This window comes from Engraulis encrasicolus, chromosome 5 (genome assembly GCF_034702125.1).
Source record: "Engraulis encrasicolus isolate BLACKSEA-1 chromosome 5, IST_EnEncr_1.0, whole genome shotgun sequence".
Taxonomy (NCBI): Eukaryota; Metazoa; Chordata; class Actinopteri; order Clupeiformes; family Engraulidae; genus Engraulis; species Engraulis encrasicolus.
In genome coordinates this window covers 42,294,407-42,314,396 of record NC_085861.1, presented here as the reverse complement: position 1 = coordinate 42,314,396, position 19,990 = coordinate 42,294,407, and the positions used below count along the sequence as shown (strand labels likewise).

General features: G+C 42.0%; 1 protein-coding gene across 1 annotated transcript; it reads right to left on the bottom strand.

The window, feature by feature from the left end:
* Window positions 1-1,501: 1,501 nt before the first annotated feature.
* On the bottom strand, window positions 1,502-19,193 carry LOC134449487 (uncharacterized). The gene is made up of 2 exons (XM_063199449.1): window positions 18,584-19,193; window positions 1,502-2,365 (listed from the first exon to the last, which is right to left on the bottom strand). Exons 1-2 carry the CDS (start codon window positions 18,950-18,952, stop codon window positions 2,216-2,218), a joined length of 519 nt encoding a protein of 172 aa, XP_063055519.1. The 5' UTR covers window positions 18,953-19,193; the 3' UTR covers window positions 1,502-2,215.
* Between the last annotated feature and the right edge of the window lie 797 nt (window positions 19,194-19,990).

The following is a 19,990-nucleotide window of genomic DNA, read 5'->3' as shown; positions in this document are numbered from 1 at the left end:
TTTAAAAAAAAAGGTCCTGGTTCCGGTTCGTGATTTGGATTACCACCAGAATTTAATCACTTGTTCTTTGGGTCAATTCCAACAACTCCACCGAGTTTCGTCCAAATCTGTTCATTCATTTTTTAGCTATCCTGCTGACAGACAAACAAACAACAAACAAACAAACAGACAAACAGACAAACCACATGACTGAAAACATTGCCTACCTGGCGGAAGTAAAAAATCTTTGTTCCCTGAAATAAACACTCAAGTAATGATTGTTATCGGTCTTTAAAGGGAAGTATGTAACATGGGAGTTATAGGAATAATGCAACACACTTCCTCAAAATGAAAGTAACACAACAATTTATGTTTTTGTTCTTCCTCAAAACATTCTTCTTTTATTTATTTTTTGGAAAGGATATTAAAAATTCACTCTTCACACTATCAGTGTATAGCCTAGCTGGATGTCATACAATGTCCATTGTCCAGATAATATTTGTTCTACTTCTATCATGATGAAATTTAAATGTATTTTAAATAGTGTAGAGTTGGTGTGATGTTTGGAAATGTAGCCCAAACAAACAGTCCCCTCCCCTGCAAAGGTCTCTACCTGATACTCATATGAAGCATAGGCTATCTGTCAACCATCCCTCATTTCCCGGGAAACTCCCTAATTTTGACTCATTTCCCGCTTTCTTCCCAACGGTTTCACTTGATATGGTGACAGAAATGATGAATCGCTTGTAAAGGGATAAAGCCCATAGTCCCTACTGTTTTCAGATACAGGATGCTGCTGTATGATACATGGATATGTTGCTGCATGATGGATTAGAAAGAAAAAACAATCTTGAGGTTACACTTTATTTTACTGTCCCGTGTATAATACCAATTATTGGTAGGCTAAATTTCAACAAAATTATATATTTTTTTAAGTAAAAAAATAATGATAACAGGGATTACTTGCACAGTTTGGGTCTTGGTTATGTAGACCTATGTACAGTGTAATTGTCCTATAACATGTTAATGTTGACACTGAAAAAGAAACTGTAAATAAAGCGATATTGGCAAAAGTACCAAAAGAGTGACACCTGTCAGATAAACAGGATGTCTGAAAAAACGTGTTGCAACCAAACATTTTCGGTTATTTGACATGTTGAACACATTTCATGTGGTACCTATGAATCAAAGGAGATATCAGACATCATGATGACTCCACAGAGTAGAGTGAAACTGCTCTGGAAACATGCCACTTAAAATCGTTATGTAGGTTTCACTGTCTGTTTCATCAGTTAGGTATAAAGCAGAGTAACAATATGTAACATGTACGTACAAAGATGAAATGTTTGGCTTATAGGGTTAGTGGTGCACATGTGTGTGCGAATAATATTATACTTCTCATTTAAAAGGTAGAAGTTTCAAGCAAAATTCAGCGTTCTTAAAGAAATATGACATTCAGTCTCAGCAAGGGGTAATTGCAAAAATGTATTTGTCTTACGCAAAAAAGAAACCCCACACAGGATGAAAATATAAAAAGGCATTATTTTATATGTGTAGAAGGGGCAAATATAGTCACAAAAATCACTGGCATAATGAATCTTTCAAAAGTGGCATTTGGTGATAAATCGTCTCCTGCATGTCAGTAACACTGATGTGTCCAAGCAAAGCTTTACTGTAGACATAGCATGATAAACATTATTAGCTGAATTTGGTCTGAATATCATTTGTCTGCATATCTTTCTAAATACCCTTGTGGTATAATTACAGAAAAAACACATATGTATTATATTAGTCATGATTACAACCTATACAATAAATGATAGAAGTATGAAAACATAGGGAGAAGAACAAATGGACTGAAGCTGGAAAGGAACATACATGTGATTTGTAATCAATCTTCAAAAAACAACAACAACAACAACAAACAAAAACAGGTAGCCTAACTGTCAAATAGAAGGCAGTATGTTTGTAAATGGTAAGGCATTTGTGGTAGTGAATGTTGTTAATGGGCAGGCTTTGAAGGGCATTTGCAAAATGCCAGTAATGGTATGATTATACTAATATACTCTGATCACGTTATGTCAGAGTTACACATGATCTCTACTAAGTCATCTAAAATAAAGACATTTTATGTTTTTGTATTCAACTTCATTTTGTTTTGCATTTTCATCTTCCAGATACAGCATACATCCCTTTGAAACTTTGCATGGAGGTGGGGTTAATGTCCGATGTCCAATTAACGTCCCAGTCCCAAGACGACGGATGCCACGATGTAGAGGGTCATGATGGTGAGACCGATTCCGAGGCCAGCGTGGTTCAGTTTCCGGGCAGTAGATGAGTTCTTCTCTGCCATTACTCGGTTGCCAGAACTGTTTGCATCACGGGTCTGCAAAATAAAAGAGAGAAAAAAAGACAAAAATTGAACTCACATGAATTTAACGACTGGTTAGGAAATGTATGGGATTGCAGTGTTAATCCCCAAAACACATAGGCCTATAAGTTGAAATTCACACTGAAATGGAATGGGACTAAATTTTCAGAAAAGTGTTGAATTAACACTAGTAAATTCTGCAGTGTTGATTTAACACACCAAGAGTCAATTTAAAACATCTTCTGTAGTGTGTTTGGTCCCACAGTACTCCTTAAGTGCTGAACTAACACAGAATGCAGAATTTACCATATACACAGCAATAAATAAATGCTGTGTTAAAAACGCTTACAGAGAACTCTGTGACCAAACTCGAAAAAAATGTTAAATCGTACTAGCTGGGCAAATCTGTGGCAGAACCAGCTGCCTGGCAGACCAGAACAGAGCAGGCCAGGTCTAAACTTCGGAGCTAAACCACACTAGCGTTGCTATTTTAAAACTTCTCCAGATAAGTCCTCTGGACCTAGGCTCTGAACAGAGCATGTAACCAGTCTCTCCGACGTAATTCTGAATTCCAAGCCCATAACATCTCCTAGCAGCTGCAGTATTTTCACCTTTACATTACATAACATTGCATTTGGCAGACGCTTTATAACCAAAACGACTTACAAACGAGGACATAATCATAGCCAACACTAGCAGATACAAAGTGCACAGGAAATATAGATAACAACAAGTGAAGACCTTTACCCCCTTTACCCTACACAAAGTTTTGAGGCTAAGAAGAACATGTGGGCCTGTGGGTGGGGAGTTTTAAAATTTGATTGAAAAAAAAAAGCACAAAAAGAACATGTTCATTTTATAATTTCCAGACATGGGCAAGATAAAAGTGACATTAGGTCTAGCACATTTTTAAAAAATGTAAGAGAAATGATGTATGACTTCAGCCTATTCTCGGTACAATGTGGCACTGACAAACATCTCTTTATTTTGGACATAGTTCCTAATTGTAGCCATCTGCAGGCTGCTTCAAGTTACAGGCCTCATAGTCCACTCACGCAATCACGCTGCCGGGAAATGAGGGAAGGACTTTGAATCCTCCCAGCCTGCTCTAACTTTCTCAAGAGTCTCAATTGTTTACAGTGACTCAGTCTCTCTCTCTGTGTGTGTGTGTGTGTGTGTGTGTGTGTGTGTGTGTGTGTGTGTGTGTGTGTGTGTGTGTGTGTGTGTGTGTGTGTGTGTGTGTGTGTGTGTGTGTGTGTGTGTCTGTGTGTGTGTCTGTGTGTGTGTGTGTCTGTGTCTGTGTCTGTGTGTGTGTCTGTGTCTGTGTGTGTGTCTGTGTGTGTGTGTGTGTCTGTGTGTGTGTCTGTGTGTGTGTGTCTGTGTGTGTGTGTGTCTGTGTGTGTGTGTCTGTGTGTGTGTGTCTGTGTGTGTGTGTGTCTGTGTGTGTGTGTCTGTGTGTGTGTGTCTGTGTCTGTGTCTGTGTCTGTGTGTGTGTGCCTGTGTGTCTCTCTCTCTCTCTCACACACTCACACTCTCACACACTCACACTCTCACACACTCTCACTCTCACACACTCTCTCTCTCTCACACACTCTCTCTCTCTCTCTCTCTCTGTCTCTCTCTCTCTCTCACTCACTCACTCTCTCTCTCTCTCTCTCTCTCTCTCTCTCTCTCTCTCTCTCTCTCTCTCTCTCTCTCTAGAAGAACAGCTTTAAAACAGTGAATACTGTATATTGAGGTTTACAGTAATATACAAGGCCACATTGAAATAATGCTCATTTAAATGACAAGTGCACTATTTTGGATATAAGACCCTTTCCTGAGTTGTCTGCAATGATTGTGAGTGTCCCCCTCACTGTTTATTTCATGATTGCTTTGGCTAATTTGGATTTAGTCTCAACCGGCTTTAGAATGGCTGTCTATGGGCATGTTAAATCTTAAAACCACCTCAAACATTTGTTTTCAGTAATGTGCAACTCACCAAGTGGTCAGGGGTATTCACTGATATTCCATAACAATTTGTGTAGCGAAGCGCGGCTTCTGTCATGCGTCATGCAGCATTTTGTAAATACACCTACTTTATTTTTTCTTTCATTCACAAAATGTCAACAAAAAAACCCAGACAGAAGCCATATTTTGCCTTGAAACGTGTTAGAGAACGTTAACACCCCTAACCACATAGTGATCTGCATACTTTTCATACTGTTGGTGGTTTTTAAGAACATATTTTGACATGCCCTTAGACAGCCATTGTAAAGCCAATTGAGACAAAATCCAAAATCAGCCAAATAACGGAGACCGCAGCAAAGATAAAAATAAATAAATAAAAAAACTCTAAAACATTGCAGACAACTCACAAAAGGGCCTTAATGTTCAAATTACTGCACTTGTCCTTTAACAGCAGAAAGGTATCATAGCAGTCCCACATCAATTAGTAAATAATTTTAATAACAATAATGAAAATGTCTAGGCAGTATAAGTATTAAGGTATTAAGGACAAGAAAAGCATGCAGAGAATAGGTCTCCACCAAGCAGCTCAACCCTCTCCTTTTCCTCAATGGGATTGCTATGTTAATATTTGGGTTCTTGACTTATTTAGTTATCTTGTCAGACAAACAACAGGCAGACAGACAGACATACAGACAGACAGATAGATAGATAGACAGAGCTGAGTTTCAGAATAGTAGCCGTTGTTATGTTTGTCGCAGGCAGCTGCGGTGTGGTATTCAAGAGCTTGATGTTTGTAACAGACATGTGAATTGAGAGGAATCAGAGTGTGCGTGGGTTTCATTGTAAATCAAGAATACTAAACAGGATGTCTGCAGATGTGACGCAAACATGGTTGACAGGGTAACCACTTTATGGTTAAAATAAAAAGAGCATGTGACAGTGTGAAGCCCCGCTGAGTACCACTACATGTTATACTAGTCTGGAAACATACAGACGCCATTAAATGGATGTCAAATGTGGGTTGCCGTTGCACATTATACTGTCTCTGTTACATCAGAAGAAAGTGCTGTACTCCGCAAAAAAAAATCGACTTAGTGCAAGGTATACAATCACTACATGTTGATACTCTACATAAAACATACTTTTGCTGATTAAGATTAAAAAGAATGGCTGATTAAGATGTTAAAAGAATGGAATAAGGCAGGATCGATTTATTTTCTTACTACGACTTTATCATTATAATAATGATAATTATTTTTTTTACCTATTTAGTTCATAAGGTTAGAGCAGGCTTCACCCAGACAGATTTGTCTTCTTTAAGGATTGTGACCAAAATTATGTAAACTGTAAAGTATAGAAAAGGTAACACCATGCATCAACTTTTTTTATTATTACCCAGACGTGCTTCGGCGATCTGCCTTCCTCAATATGTGTTGTTATGTGAGGAAGACCCACTGATAATAATAATTAAAAATGTTGATGCATGGTGCGACCCATTGCAATATCACAGACAAAGCCGCTTAATCTGGGAAACTTTTTTGTCAATGTTTGGGCAAGTGATTTCATCCAAATAAAATTATGTTTGATCTATTATAAACAGCTAAAAGAGGCACAAGGGTCTTAATTCAACATAGCCAAAAAAAAAGCTCAATTAAATTTCGTGAGTGCACAAAATGAGAATAAGGACATTAGCGGTTTCCCAATTTGGGAACCAGACAGCCATTTTGTGGTGACAAAGCTGCACTCTGTACTTCCCCTTTTGGAATGAGTCATCTGATAGCGTCTTGATTGCGACCTGAATGTGACAACGGAAAGACACGTGCCTTTTTATCGCCATCTATTTAAGTGTATATCACCTAATTAATTGCACATGATGGTCTCTTTTTATGAGTCAACTTGCAATTTTTCAGGCCCGATAAAAAGTGAATGAACTTAAAAAAAGGAAGCTACCCATATTGCTTGGATCTTTTGGCTTTCTGATTTAAAATGATTAAATAGACTTTTTACTCTGCAGTTTAAACAGATGTCAGCAACACAGCAAAAGTTCACAGAGACCATGTTGTATCGCATCAGCCCATGCGTTTAGCAAGAAGTGAGCTGCCCTGTCTTCTTATCAAACAGGAATCTCAAAAATAAATGAATAAAGAACCACTCATGAGCAGGGCTTTGAACCGGTTCAAGGAACGAAAACGAAAACCAGGAACTTTTTGTATTTTACAGGGAACAGAAACGAAACCGGAACCGTTATTATTTTTTATGTTCTGGAACGGAAACACTTATTTAAAAATAATGGTAACCGGTTAATACCGGTTAATACCGTTCCTCAAACTTAAAAAAAAGTAATTATTTTCCTGTGATATTCTCTGACTGAATGGAGAGAGAGCTGTGGATTACAAAGTCTCCACTCCACATCTTAAATAAGAGAAACCACTGTCATACAATGATGCAATGGAAACTCTTGTAAACTTTTGTAAGATGTTGCAGAGAAGCGTGTCTAAAGCGCACCGAGAATGTTCAAAATTATTGGGCATCCATGTCCGCTTCAAATATGCACAAACTCACAATGTCCATCATAGCACTCCCCGTGACCCAAGTCAGCGTCGAGCACGCATTTTCATCATTGAGGTTTATTCTCCGCTTAGGCCGTCCCTGAACGACAAAATTCTGGAGGATATTCTTTTCATCCGCTTGAATAAACAGGCTGGAAGTAGGCTGACTCATTTGCACTTCCGTCTTTCTTGGTTAATTATCGTCAGTTAGGCCTATGGGGAGTAATCAGCTGACAGGAACGAAATTAACCGTTCCGGGAACAATATTTTTTTGTTCTAACCGGTTCGGGAACGTCAATTTATTGGTGGAACTCATAACCGGAAACGTTATAATTCTGTTTCTGTTCGGAACGGAACGTTTGGAAAAAAATAACGGTTCAAAGCCCTGCTCATGACTGATTCTGTATTCATTTATTTTTGAGATTTGAGTTCATTCATTGACAAAGTCAAGCAAGAATTAGACTACAAGGTGTTGAGCGCACTTCATGGTCCTTCTTATCAAACAGGCCCATTCAGACTGGCTGGCTATACCCCAAGCACTCTCCAACCAGTGAGCACATGAGCACATTTTTTGAGTGACAACACTTGCCAAGCAATCAGAGGTTGCAAAGGGACCCCTAGCTGCGCACACAGACAGGAATTAATGTAAATGGGACAACTGTACGTATACATGTATATTTTTAGGCATTGGGACATAAAAGTCAGTGGAATAAGATTAGGATACAACCTCAGGCCAGAATCGAACCGGGGTCCCCGCCATAACAGCACAGTGCCTTAGCCTTCTGTCCATTACTTTAGAAAGTGCAGTTGAATGATTAGCTTGTGATTGACTTCAGCACTATCAACTTCTACTTAAATAGAAATGTAATGGCGCTGCACTTGTAACCGTGGATAAGGTGGATAAAAGACATAAAGGGACGACAGCATCACAGGAAGTATAGCCACTAGTAGACCTATTGTAAGTTTCCCTGTCCTCAGGGAGAAGGAAATTAACTCCTGTAGAGCCTACATCTGCCGTTTCTAGCAACTTCCATCTGTTTTGCTTTTCAGTGACACACTTCAGCATTTAGTGGACAGACTATTGGATTATAATGACACAACACTGCACAGTTTGATTAATGAGTGGCAATGTAGTTATGACTAATCACCAGTGCTCTGCCTTTCTACTATATGAATGAAGTGACCCTGACCAGGGGAAGCTGGAATGCACATCTATCTCCGGTTTTCTGGTAGGCCTAGACACAGCGCGACTCGGCCGCCACTTTTTGCTTTTCGAATTGGCATGACACAGCTAAATCGTAAAGCAAAAAGTGGTGGCTGAGTTGCACTGTGTCGAGCTGTTATAGGCCTACCAGAAAACCGGCAGTGGAGAAAAGGCATTAGATGGCAAGCTGTAGATGATAACCTTTGAATTTCGGCTACTAGATAAATAACCTACAATAACGGTATCATATTTTAAAGAACCTGTTTGCAATTTCATGACTGGTTGTTAAATCAAAAATATACGTACATGTTATGTGTACTACTAAATGTGTTGTGTAGGCCTACTACTAAATGTGTTGTGAAATGAATTCTCATAATCCAGGCAGTTCTCTGCTGCTGTAAAGTCAACTTTCACTTCACTATTTCACATCATAACCGTTATGGTTTGTCCTTCTCAGCAGTTCTTAACACACAGTAAAGCTCTCTGATTGTGTGTGAACCAATGATGACGCCAGCAATTTGTGTGACGCAACACAAGAAATCCCATGTGCGCGCACGCACACGCGCACGCACACACACAAACAAATGATAGGGTGCCTTCCCATTATGGCACATTCTAGCCTACGTGCTCTTCATTTTGACTTACAGCAGCCCCCAGTGCTCTCCACACAGATAGATCCACAGTGGTTGGCAGTGGCAATATGGTCAAAGACACAGGCCATAGTTTGTTAAAAGGTGCATATGTGTCCACATTGCTAATTGCAGGGAGACAATACCGTTTTCTGTAAAAACTTTGGATGTTACTTGCTAATGGCCCTCTCAAAACCCTTTGAAAAAATCAGTAATTGTCCTACCAAGCCTTTCGTCACCTTATGTTCATAACACAGGAAATTATTAGCTGGCTGACAAGTTAGTACATCAACTGGTTTAGTGAACTGAAACGTGGAGGGACGTTTTACTTCAACCCCAGATGTTTAACTCTTTGCGGATGCCTCTGCTCTGCTTATCAGTAGTGGTCTCCTCCAGAGACCTACCACAGTTGCTCTCTTTTACCGCAACTCCCCACAAAGATGTCAGCAATGCCTCAGAACCACGCTAATTGAGGTCATCTCCCAGTGTGCCCTGTCCTCTGCTCTCTATTCACCTAACTTGGCCAGTCAGCTAAACCTCAGAACCAAACTGCTAGCTCAGCCAAGCCTTAAGTCTGCAGTGCAGATCCTGGTGGGAAAGTTGCACAGTTGATGATTTGCCTCTGCCACTACGAGCCCGTGTCATGTCGACATGAGCTGCTAGCTAAGCCATTGCAACATACCCTGGGTTCTAAATGAACACCAGCCAACCAACCAATTGCTGGTGAAAAATCAGTTTGACTGATAGAGAAGACCAACGTTTGCCACTTTCACCCATTGGTGAGTGTGTGTTTGGCTAGTAAGATAAACATCTACCAGCCATTTTGGCTGGGAATGAATACAGTTTAAACGTAGAGCCCTGAAAACAACCACACGGGAGCGTATCTATGTTCCCCGGGTCCTATGTTCCCCAGACTCCTATGTTACCCCGTCTATGGAAACAGGGAAGGGTTCTATGTTCCCCGCATTGTATGTTTCCAAGTTTTCAAATTATGCCCTTCCCAAAACCATCCCCAAACCTAACCTGTAATGCAATGTTTCTGTATTGTAAATTTGTGCCCTGACCAAAACTATGCCTTAACCTAACAGTTGCAACAACAACCTGAGCTTTGCCATGCGGCAGCAGTCTACTTGGAAGCAGTGGGGAACATAGAACCCTTTTTTGAAAAAAGGGTCCTATGTTCCCTGGTAGAGTCCCCTTTAAGCAGTAATCATTGAGGGATGAGTTACACATCATAAGCTACATCAAGTTACAAATCATAGTTAAAGCCACCATGGGAAACATAGGCCTACAATATCCCAACCCCTCCCCCATCACTGAAGAGTACATTTTGCAATGTTAAGTGATTTAACATCTTAGATAGTGTTTGATCTAGTACTCCCAGTATCGAAATAACACTGCATTTGTTTAGTGTGCACCTTCCAGCTGGACAGTTTTCTCTTTTGAATGAGGATGTGCATTCCTTACTTGTGCCGGTTTATACCACTCCAACTTCTTAAAGGAATGTCAAAATATGTTTGATGTGATCCAATTCATTTTAATTCCTTAAGATGGGCAATAATTGCTGGTATAGTAAAAAAAAAACTGGCAAAGAAAGATCTAAACAGCCTGCTACATATGGCTCGTTCAAAATGTCGAGAATCCCCAGAAACTCGACCTAAAACTCGGGGAAAGTGGGCGTGAACATTTGGTGACGCAATGTCAGATCGATATTTCTCGAGGTTGATCTCAGACGGAAGTATATAACGAGTTCCCGAGCTAATGTTTTGTGTAACGACACACGCATCATCAACATGGCGCCCATGCATGCAACTGGCATGTAAACAGTATCACAAATGCTAAAATATCATCTTGTAATCACTATCAACAACACCAGTTATTAAAGGGACAGTTTGGTCAATTTCAACATGCATTTCAACCTTGACTTGTCAGTACCTGGTGATGCCACATTTTTTGGCTCAGCCCTTTCCGAGATATGAGCAATTCTAATGGGGGCAGCGTTTGTTTACATTTTAAAAAAATGAAACATAGGCCTACTCCAAATATTTTCCCAAAAGGTACCGCTGTTTGCTAGTTGTCTGCTGATGTTTTATAACCTTTTGGATGTTTTTGGGAATAAATAAAAATGTTTTTTTGAAATGTAAACAAAGAGCTGCCCCCATTACAATGACCAGGATCTCGGAAACGGCTGAAGAAGAAGAAAAAAAAAATCTCAGGCACTGACAAGTCCAGGGTAGTGTGAGCATTACAACTGCATGTTGAAATTGACCAAACTGTCCCTTTAATGTCATTCAATTGTAGATGCACATATGTCAGTAATGCTGGTCTCTGACTGTCTAATTTAGCCTACTTAAACTAAAATGATATGTCGTGGATGTGTAGGCTCAAGTGAAGGTGAAAAAAAAGAAAAGAGAACCAAAACAAAACACACATGATTTCCGATTGTTCCGGGATCTGTGCCGTTCATGCACCAAAGGCCAGAAATCGGTTGTTTCGTCAGCAGTGTTGTCAGCTGTCTGGAGAGCTCCCGAGACCGTGAAGGCGACAATACTGCACAATCTCCTAGCTTGGATGCTATAATTAGCCTCAATTTATAGGGTCATCTACACTGTAGTTGATGGTATCAGGGCTGTCTGGACTGGAGTGAAAGCAGTGCAAGAAAGGTCAGACCAAGGAAGGTCAGGCCAGCCTTGGTACATGTGGTGGTAATTAGTGGCTGATCTGTCACTGATCAGTGTGAGATGTGCAACCCGCTCCCCACTTCCCACTTCCTTTTCAGCTGGTGCCTTGCAGCCACAAGCATGTCAGTGTGGCAACTGGCAGTGACCAAAATTAGGCTAGCGGGGCTATTTTCTGATACGTCACTCACGACAACACAATCAAGAGCACAAGATTGGAAAGGCATTTGGGTGGCTCCGGTTGCTGTGTTGCTTTAGCTGCCTCCCAAAGGTAAACATGCAGTTAGCCAAGTTAGCATGTTCACTGTGGTTGCCCGTCATTCTAGTTCCTTCTGTCCTTTCCTGCATCCTCTGTCCTCTTGCCTCTGTGTTGCTTCTTATCCGTATAGGGAGTTGATTAGGGTTCTCCGCTATTGAATAGGGGGCTTCCCTTACTCAATACCCTGATCACAATAAATGTATGGTTTTGAAAGTATTGATCAATAAAAATGCCACTCGTTGATGACCTCGATCCCTGCGTCTTGAGGTCAGAGGACACAGGAGAGGAGGAGAGGAAATAGATTGGCTTGCAGAGAGTACCTCTGCTCCAGTAGTTCTTAACCTTTTTTGAACAAACGCCCCCTTGACCTCATCATAAGCCCCCAATGCCCTCTTGACCTTGTCATAAGCCTGCCACCCCCCCACCCCATAGTATTAAAAAAATGAAATAGACTAATGTCCCCCAATTGCAACTAAGCACCACTCCTTCTAAGCTGTGTCCTTCCTACCGCCCACCCTAGGGCTACCCAACCCCCCCTGGGGGCTGTAGCACCCCCGTTGAGAAACACTGCTTCACACCACAACCTCTCCTCAATATTGCACTCCAGTAGGCCTCCTCCATGGAAGACTGATAGGGCACATTGAAAAATATTACGTATATAAAGAGAGAGTGCTTCAACAGCTTCAACTGAGTGGCCAGGCTATCAACAAAATGTGTTTTCGGGAACTAAAACAAAGAAGCTCATGTTGGCTCGCACGTCTCCAAACAGGATGGACGACATACTGAGTCAACATGACTGAAACTGGCATCAGACAAACATGGACAGCTGCACTTTGCACCATTGTTTGTTTGATGATGGGTCGATGTGGCGATTTGGTTGCCGCACAATTATTATCATTTCCCATGAAGAGCAGGGACTGCCCTGAAATGAAAACATGCAAGTCAAAGTCATATCCTTGCATTAATATTGCTAAATATTCCGCAGTAATTGCTAAACATTATATAATGAATCCTTTGCATTCTTGATACACTGGCATTTTTTCTGTGGTTATTCCTTCCCCACTTCCTTATTCACAAATGGTTTGTCACATGATGCTGATTGCATTCTCCATGGCTGTCTAAGTTCCAGGAATGGGAGGGAGGTGAGGCAGAATTCAAGACTTTCTACTGCCAATTACGAAACACAGCCAGTGGAATACACTTGTGTGCGCCCACACACATGCACAAACACACACACACACACATACACAGAGGCGATTCTGGCTTCAGGGGGGGCCCCAAGCGAAATGTCAAAACGACTGAACATTTGAAAGAAATTTGCCACTACTGTAGTTAAGTGTGAGCTGTTATTCACCATAGGCTGGGGTTTGAGGGGCCCCAAGCGACTGCCTATCTAGCCTGGTGACAAGATGCGCCTCTGCACACACACACACACGCCCCCAATGTGGGCCTCTCACCCTTGACTCACCATTGAAAAGCCCCTCTGTGGGAGAGCGCTGAAAAATTCCAGAGAAAAACCCTGCCTCTTTTTAGCCCTGGCCTCTCTGCCCTTCGCACACGGGCATCCGCACACACACACACACACACACACACACACACACACACACACACACACACACACACACACACACACACACACACACACACACACACACACACACACACACACACACACACACATACACACACACAAGCTAGGAATCAAGCAGGGATACCCCGGCCACTACCCCCAAACCTGAAAATACTGCCCGCGTAGCCAGCCAGCAAGACTTACACTTGTTTGTCCAGTCGTACTGCGACCCGTGACATCTCCATCCACCACATGCATCATGGATTCCAGGCAATTTTTGGCAACTGACGGTATACATAAACTCTAAAACTAGAATGCATCGGCCCCATTTCTTATTCTTATAACTTGTAGGCTATCAATCCTATAAAAGATATTTCTGAAAGTGTAAGATTGTATGTTGTGTTTTGTTCAGAATATGTATTAGTTGTGATATATTACTTTGACATATTGATCAGTAGCCTGTTCTCTTTTACATCTAGATATTTCAGGCAACCTCATTTGAATTCCACGTGACCAGGGCTGGACTGGGGAACAAATACGGCCTGGGCACTTTTGCCATTAATGGGGCCCTTAGAATTAGCGGTGCACAACAGTCAACTGACACAACGGTGGGGCTTTACATTTCTAAAAATAGGGGCCCACAAGGGTGTGGGGCCCACCGGGAAATGCCAGCTACGCCAGATGGCCAGTCCAGCCCTGCACGTGACACCTTCCATGTGGAGGAGTGGCCGAGTACTGCAGTCATGCTGCAACTCTGGTAGAGTGAAATATCTATCCGCCTTGGTGTGTATCCGCTCGATACGACCAGGGAAGTCAGCAGGGGGACAAAGGGGTTAGTTGTCCCTGCCCCAGTGAAAGGATCTATAATTAGCTGACTGACCCCACATTCCTGACCCTTGATCCCGTGATCTCTTTCCATCCACCTGTTGTTGTGCAATATTTTCCAGTATCTACAGTGTCATGTGTTTTTATAGCAATTTTCGCTACAATGTAGATACTCTAAAGTGTTGTTGTACACTGTGCTTTTGTACCACACAAAATGTAGATACTCGAGTGTACATAGTAGATGCAGTAACATGGGTCCCCATGGGTACCAATATACACTGAACAAGACGATATGTGCAATAACTTTGGCTAGCTAATGTGCAATACCATTTTGTACTGGATGAAGGACCTCTGTGTATATGATCACACAAACTCACACCACCCCCTCTTCTATTTTTTCTCTTTTTTTACTTTATTTTTTATGAAATAGTAGTAGGTAATTGATTCTTCTAAAATGTGTGGTAAATATCCCACCTGAAGGCCTGTACTGAAGTGAGTTGCTTTCGGTCTTATCGTGCATATAGTGTCAATTGTGCATGTGTATAGTGGCAATACACAGCATTCCGTTCATTCTATTTTACTCAGTCACATTTTAGTGCTTTTATTTGCACAGCCCATTAAAAGTTACACAGATCGAAATACTGATGGAAATCACAGCAGAGTTGTAGGGGGATGATCATACAGTTAGTCAGTCCAATATTGTCTATGGGTAAATATGACATTTCCGTCTCCAGATGGACAAACTGCCTGGCAGAGCTGCAGTCTTGTTAGGACAAGTTTGTGTACATGCCCAAGGCACATGCACACACACACACACACACACCGTGCCAGTCATAGTCCTACTTTCCAAAGGGATGATAGCAAAAAAAAAACAGGATAGACGAGTGCTGTATTTACCATCCTATCTAATAAGGCCAAGGCTGGAGCTTCCCTCCCTCAAAAGGGACTAGCCTCGCATTGTCACTCACTAAGTTCAGCTGGCAAGGCAGCCTCAGCATCACAGATGAGGCTTTGTCTCGAAAACACACTGGCATGACTGGAAAAAAGGGGCGTGTGTGATATCACTCGGTCAATGCACAATGCATTCTTGGAAGCTTTTCTGGGAAGCCCAGACAGAACAAAGAGCATCGCCGTGCCTTTTTTTGAAATCGCTCCCTCCCTCCACTTTCTTTCTTTCTTTTTTAATAAATGAAAGAATGGAGAGCGGGGAGGGGATGGGTTAGGAAAGCCTTCCTTCCTGGCTGTGCGCAGTGCAAAGATTGTGTGGACAGACAGACAGAACATGTTTGCAAGTCCAGCTTGGGAACGTTTGTTTCTGATTTGCATAGTGCCAGGCTGGCAGCAAACACTGGTTTAAACAGGCACGTACAGTACATCCGAGTACAGAAGTGTAGTTTCAGGTGAGTGCAATGGCAAACCGATGCATGTAGGCTACTGTATGCATGATATGGAAAAGCATTTACTCAATCTACTGCACCAATGTCTTCAGTCATGCTAGGGCTTAGTTTCTTCACCTTCCTTTGCCACTACACCACTTATTAAGGTTGTTTAGACTCTGCCACAACGGCTGCTTTTACATGACGTTTTTAATTCCAAATTAATAATTTCGAATTAAATAGTTTCGAGTTAACTTTGATCTTTCATTTAATTCTAAATTGTGACGCGTCCTCCACATGACGTTTTCAAAGCGGAATTCAGCTTTATTGATAATTAAAGTGTCATGTAAACATAGGCATTTTGTGATTTTTTAACCTCTATATGATCAGAACCTGGTCTCTCCGACTGACAATTTCCATTGCAAATTATGCATCTCCTTCATGACTGCAGAGTTTGGAGTGATCAGGGCAATGTAAATTAGAACCGTTGGAGGTGTCTGGAGTTAACATAAACCAGCCGATCGATCAGTGTCACCTCATTCTCTCTCTAGAAATCGTTATGTGTTCTTGTGTCAAATGGAGCACCAACAGGTAAATGTGCTTTCCTAGCACACAATACTATAGGCTAATAGCAAAGTAGCCCCCTATAGGAAGTCACTCCCAACACCTTACTGATAAAACAAAAACTGTTAGGATGACACTTATGTATTGCTTTTGTATTTTAGGATATCTTTTTCTGAACTGACCCCTGAGGAAGATCAGCAGACCGAAAGCTTGGCTGACTAAAAAGAACACAACGAGGATTTAAAATTAGTCAGTGTGCAGACACAGTTTTTCTTTCTATTTTGCACAGAATATCCTTTTCTGAAAAGGGTTCTTTCAAGTTTACACAGTTTCAGACTGTCATCTCAGAGGTGATGACTGACACTACCTTCCTCTATGAGCCATAAAAATGAATACAGTATCTACAGTATATTCCCCATATAGATTCTTTCTACAGTAGGTCTATGCACTTTGAGCCGATGTGAGACCATGCTCGTTTGAGTCTCTCGTTTTCCTCTTCAAACAAAAGTGTGCCAGGAGGGGTAAGCTGACTTTATGACAGGAGTCAATCATCAACTGTGTTACTTCTGTTCAACTTTTAACCTTTATAACAGCTTAGAGTTAAATTAACTATTCAGTCACCTGGCATCTCTGCAACAAGTTGACAAGAATAGTGTGGACTGCCGGTTTTGCTGTAAATGTCATTCATGAAACAAAAACTGAATGAAACAGTTCACTTTCCAAAATAGAAAAGTGAACTGTATATTTCACTTTAAAAGTTAACATAGGCCTGTTTGTGACGCCCTTTTGCAACTATGCCCCGTCCCCTTTCAAACACCTTGCACAGTCTACAGCAGGCCCATGCTGTTGTCGCCACAGAAATGGGGCACAAACCGTTTGTCACCTTTCACCACAGGGAACAACCATTGAAAAAACGCAGAGACTGTTCTCTAGAAAACAAAGGACATTTGGTTAACCTAACTGAAGACAACTTTTACAACCCAGGCAGTAAACAGACTTTTCAGAAGGTTGTTCTGTGCTGTATTTGTGGGCCTGTGTGGAGTTTGGAGAGTGAACCTCCCCCTACCTCCCCCCCTGCATATAATATAATAATGAAATCATGGATCCCACCTCTCCCTGGGCCCAGGACAACTGACCCCTTTGCCACTGACTGACCCCCCGCCTGCCCTGAGTGTGTGGTGTGGGAGTGTCATTACGGTAACAACAAAAGAATGTAAACACTTGAAGCTAACTTTGGCAAGAGCGTCAATGACCTCAACGCCAATCTCAGCCCCCGCAGTTTGTCTCACATGCTGATTAATTAGCAAGCTACTGGGATGTTGACCTCTAGCGCTTGCCTTCAATTGTGCTTCAGCTGCGGAGTCAATGGGCTTTTCTCAAAAACTAGTGCAGTGTACTTCCAAGTATATCAGCCTAATTAGTCACGCCCAGTGATTGGATACTCTTTGGTGAACTCTACGGAATATCCAATCACTCGGTGTGACTAATAAAGAGTATCCAATCACTGGGTTTGACTAATTATGCTGATACACTCGGAAGTGCACTGCACTAGGTTTTGAGAATGGCCCAGTGCGAACGTTAAACCGTGATGTCCGAGAAGGATCACTTCTCTACAGTCCATTTGGATGAGTGCTGGGCCCTGTTGGCCTTGCGCAGTGCATGCACTGACCACATTGCAGATAAAATCGTTGATTAAGTGCTCTAAACACTCACTGCCAGGCCTTCGCATTCAACATTTCAGCACATTTCACAAGAGTGCTACTCTCACGTCATTTTGGTTTCAAAGTTGCCTACTGGGATATGGATTAGACTGCTTCTTTCCAATGATTAACCAGGGCACATCCACTAATGTGATGTCAGCAAACTTTACTTTTAGTTGCCTACAGACATTTACTAGAGAAGGATAATAATGCATGGGCCATCTGGGCATGAAACTATATGATTCATGGGTTTGATTTACGGTAAAACAGAGAGGGTCATTCTGCATAATATCATCATGTGTGCCAAAATAGAATCTCAGGTTACATTACATTACATTTAGCAGACACTTTTATCCAAAAGTTTTATCAGATTACTGAGAACACTAAGAGTTTAGAGCTGTTTTTTTCCCATCATTTCTTGCTGCAAAGAAAAGCTCCAGTGGTTTTTTGTCTTCCTCTTGTTTATACTATCTATTCTGATTTATTCATGGATGGAGGAAAAGCTAGATTCCTGCTAATTATCTTTTCCATTTGACGGAGAGTTTCCTGAACTTTTGTTTGGAGAGCAAAATCCCTGGCAGCTATTTCTCTTTCACAGATGTTTCCTCTCAACTCTCAACTGACGCGAGTGGGTTAGATTGCGAAACACACTTTCACAAAAAAAGAAAAGACGTGCAGTTTTAGATGAAGACATCTTCCTCAGTCTTGTGATGCTGAGACTAAAAAGAAGCCCTCATTCTTTTCTTATTTCAAACATAAAAATGGCCAATTCAGAAAGCCATGCCTCAAGCAAAATACTTTACTTTTATTTCCATTTTTGCCATCTTAGACAACAAAAGAAACAGGTATGCTGTGTACTATAGGAAACTTACTTCAACATTTACTTACATTTTAACACAACAGGAAAAAAAGCCCAAACTTATACTCACAGAAATGGAGAAAATGAGGGCTGCAATTCCAAGGGGCAGGCAGCAGCACAGCATGGTGAAAATGGAGTACCCCAGATAGTCTGGCACTGGGTTAAGGAGAGGCGAGTGGGTCACATAGACCGCAGGCTGGACCATGACCGTGGCTCCCTGCTGTGGATACTGGCCCTGGGGGTACTGGCCCGGGGGGTACTGGCCCTGTGGGTAAGGCTGGCCCATGGGTGCCCCGGCCATTGGCATGGCCCCGGGTGCAGGGTAGGCTCCGGGGTACTGGGGGTGATCCTGGTAGGGTGGTGGTGGCGGATAAGCCATGCTTGATTTGTCATCAGGGTTCCAGCCTGGAGGGGGAGCGGAGGCCTTGCTGGGATCCATCTTGCTTTCCTCTTTGGAGATCACTTCTTCTTCTTTGATTAAAGTCTTCTGCTTCTTCTATAGATGTGTGCAAATTATAAGCACTCCCCCTTGTTGAATGTGTTTTTCTCCTGGTTGAAGGTAAACTTTTCTCCAGTTCTTTGACCCCTCTCCTTACTGATCCTCCAGAAGAACTATACTGCCGCTGTTCCTCTTCTCATCTAATTAGCTGTGGTCGGTTGCCTTGCGTAGGCCCCTCCCGTTTAGCTCTCTCCCTCCCCCGTACACAGAGCTGCTTTCAGAAGGAATTTCAGGAGGTTTAACAAGGGCGGGCCACAGAGAGAGGGAGGGGTAGAGAGAGACATCATAGGTTGCATTCCAATATGCAGACTCCTGCCCCTCCACTTGTGCTTGTGGCCTCGCCCTGCAGCCTGACCCTGCCTCCATGGAGAAAGCAATAAAGTTTCTCAGCTGTCAGCGTAGCCACCACAACTGTTAGGGGACTGCTTTTCATTCACCATCCTGATTGCAAATGAGAAAATGACATTAGAATTGTGCTTTTGCAAGATCTTGAATTCATTTTCTCTTGTCAGTGACATCAGCATGAGGTCATAAGCAGGCAAGGGAGCAAGGGAGCATGGGAGCCCACATATTGGAAGTCACTTAGAGAGAGAGGGAGGGCCACAGAGAGAGGGGGAGGGAGAGAGAGAGAGAGAGAGAGAGAGAGAGGCGTTGAGTAGAAGGGGAATGGAAACACCAGAACAACCAAAGGTTGCTGTCTGACATCCATTGGTTTGGGTGAGGCGCCTCTCAGTGGACACAGCAGGTGCACTTTCCGCTCACATAAATCTTAATCATATTACATTACACTTAGCTAACGCTTTTATCCAAAGTGAATTACAGTTATTAGGTACGGGTTATTGGCTAGAATCCCTGGTGAGATGTGTGATCAAGCCTGAAATCTTCTGATTCGACTTCTCAACCCTTAGGACACGGCTTTCCCACAATCATTGTTGATCATTAAATAATTGTATTGCAAGGGAAAGTTTGGGGGGTGTG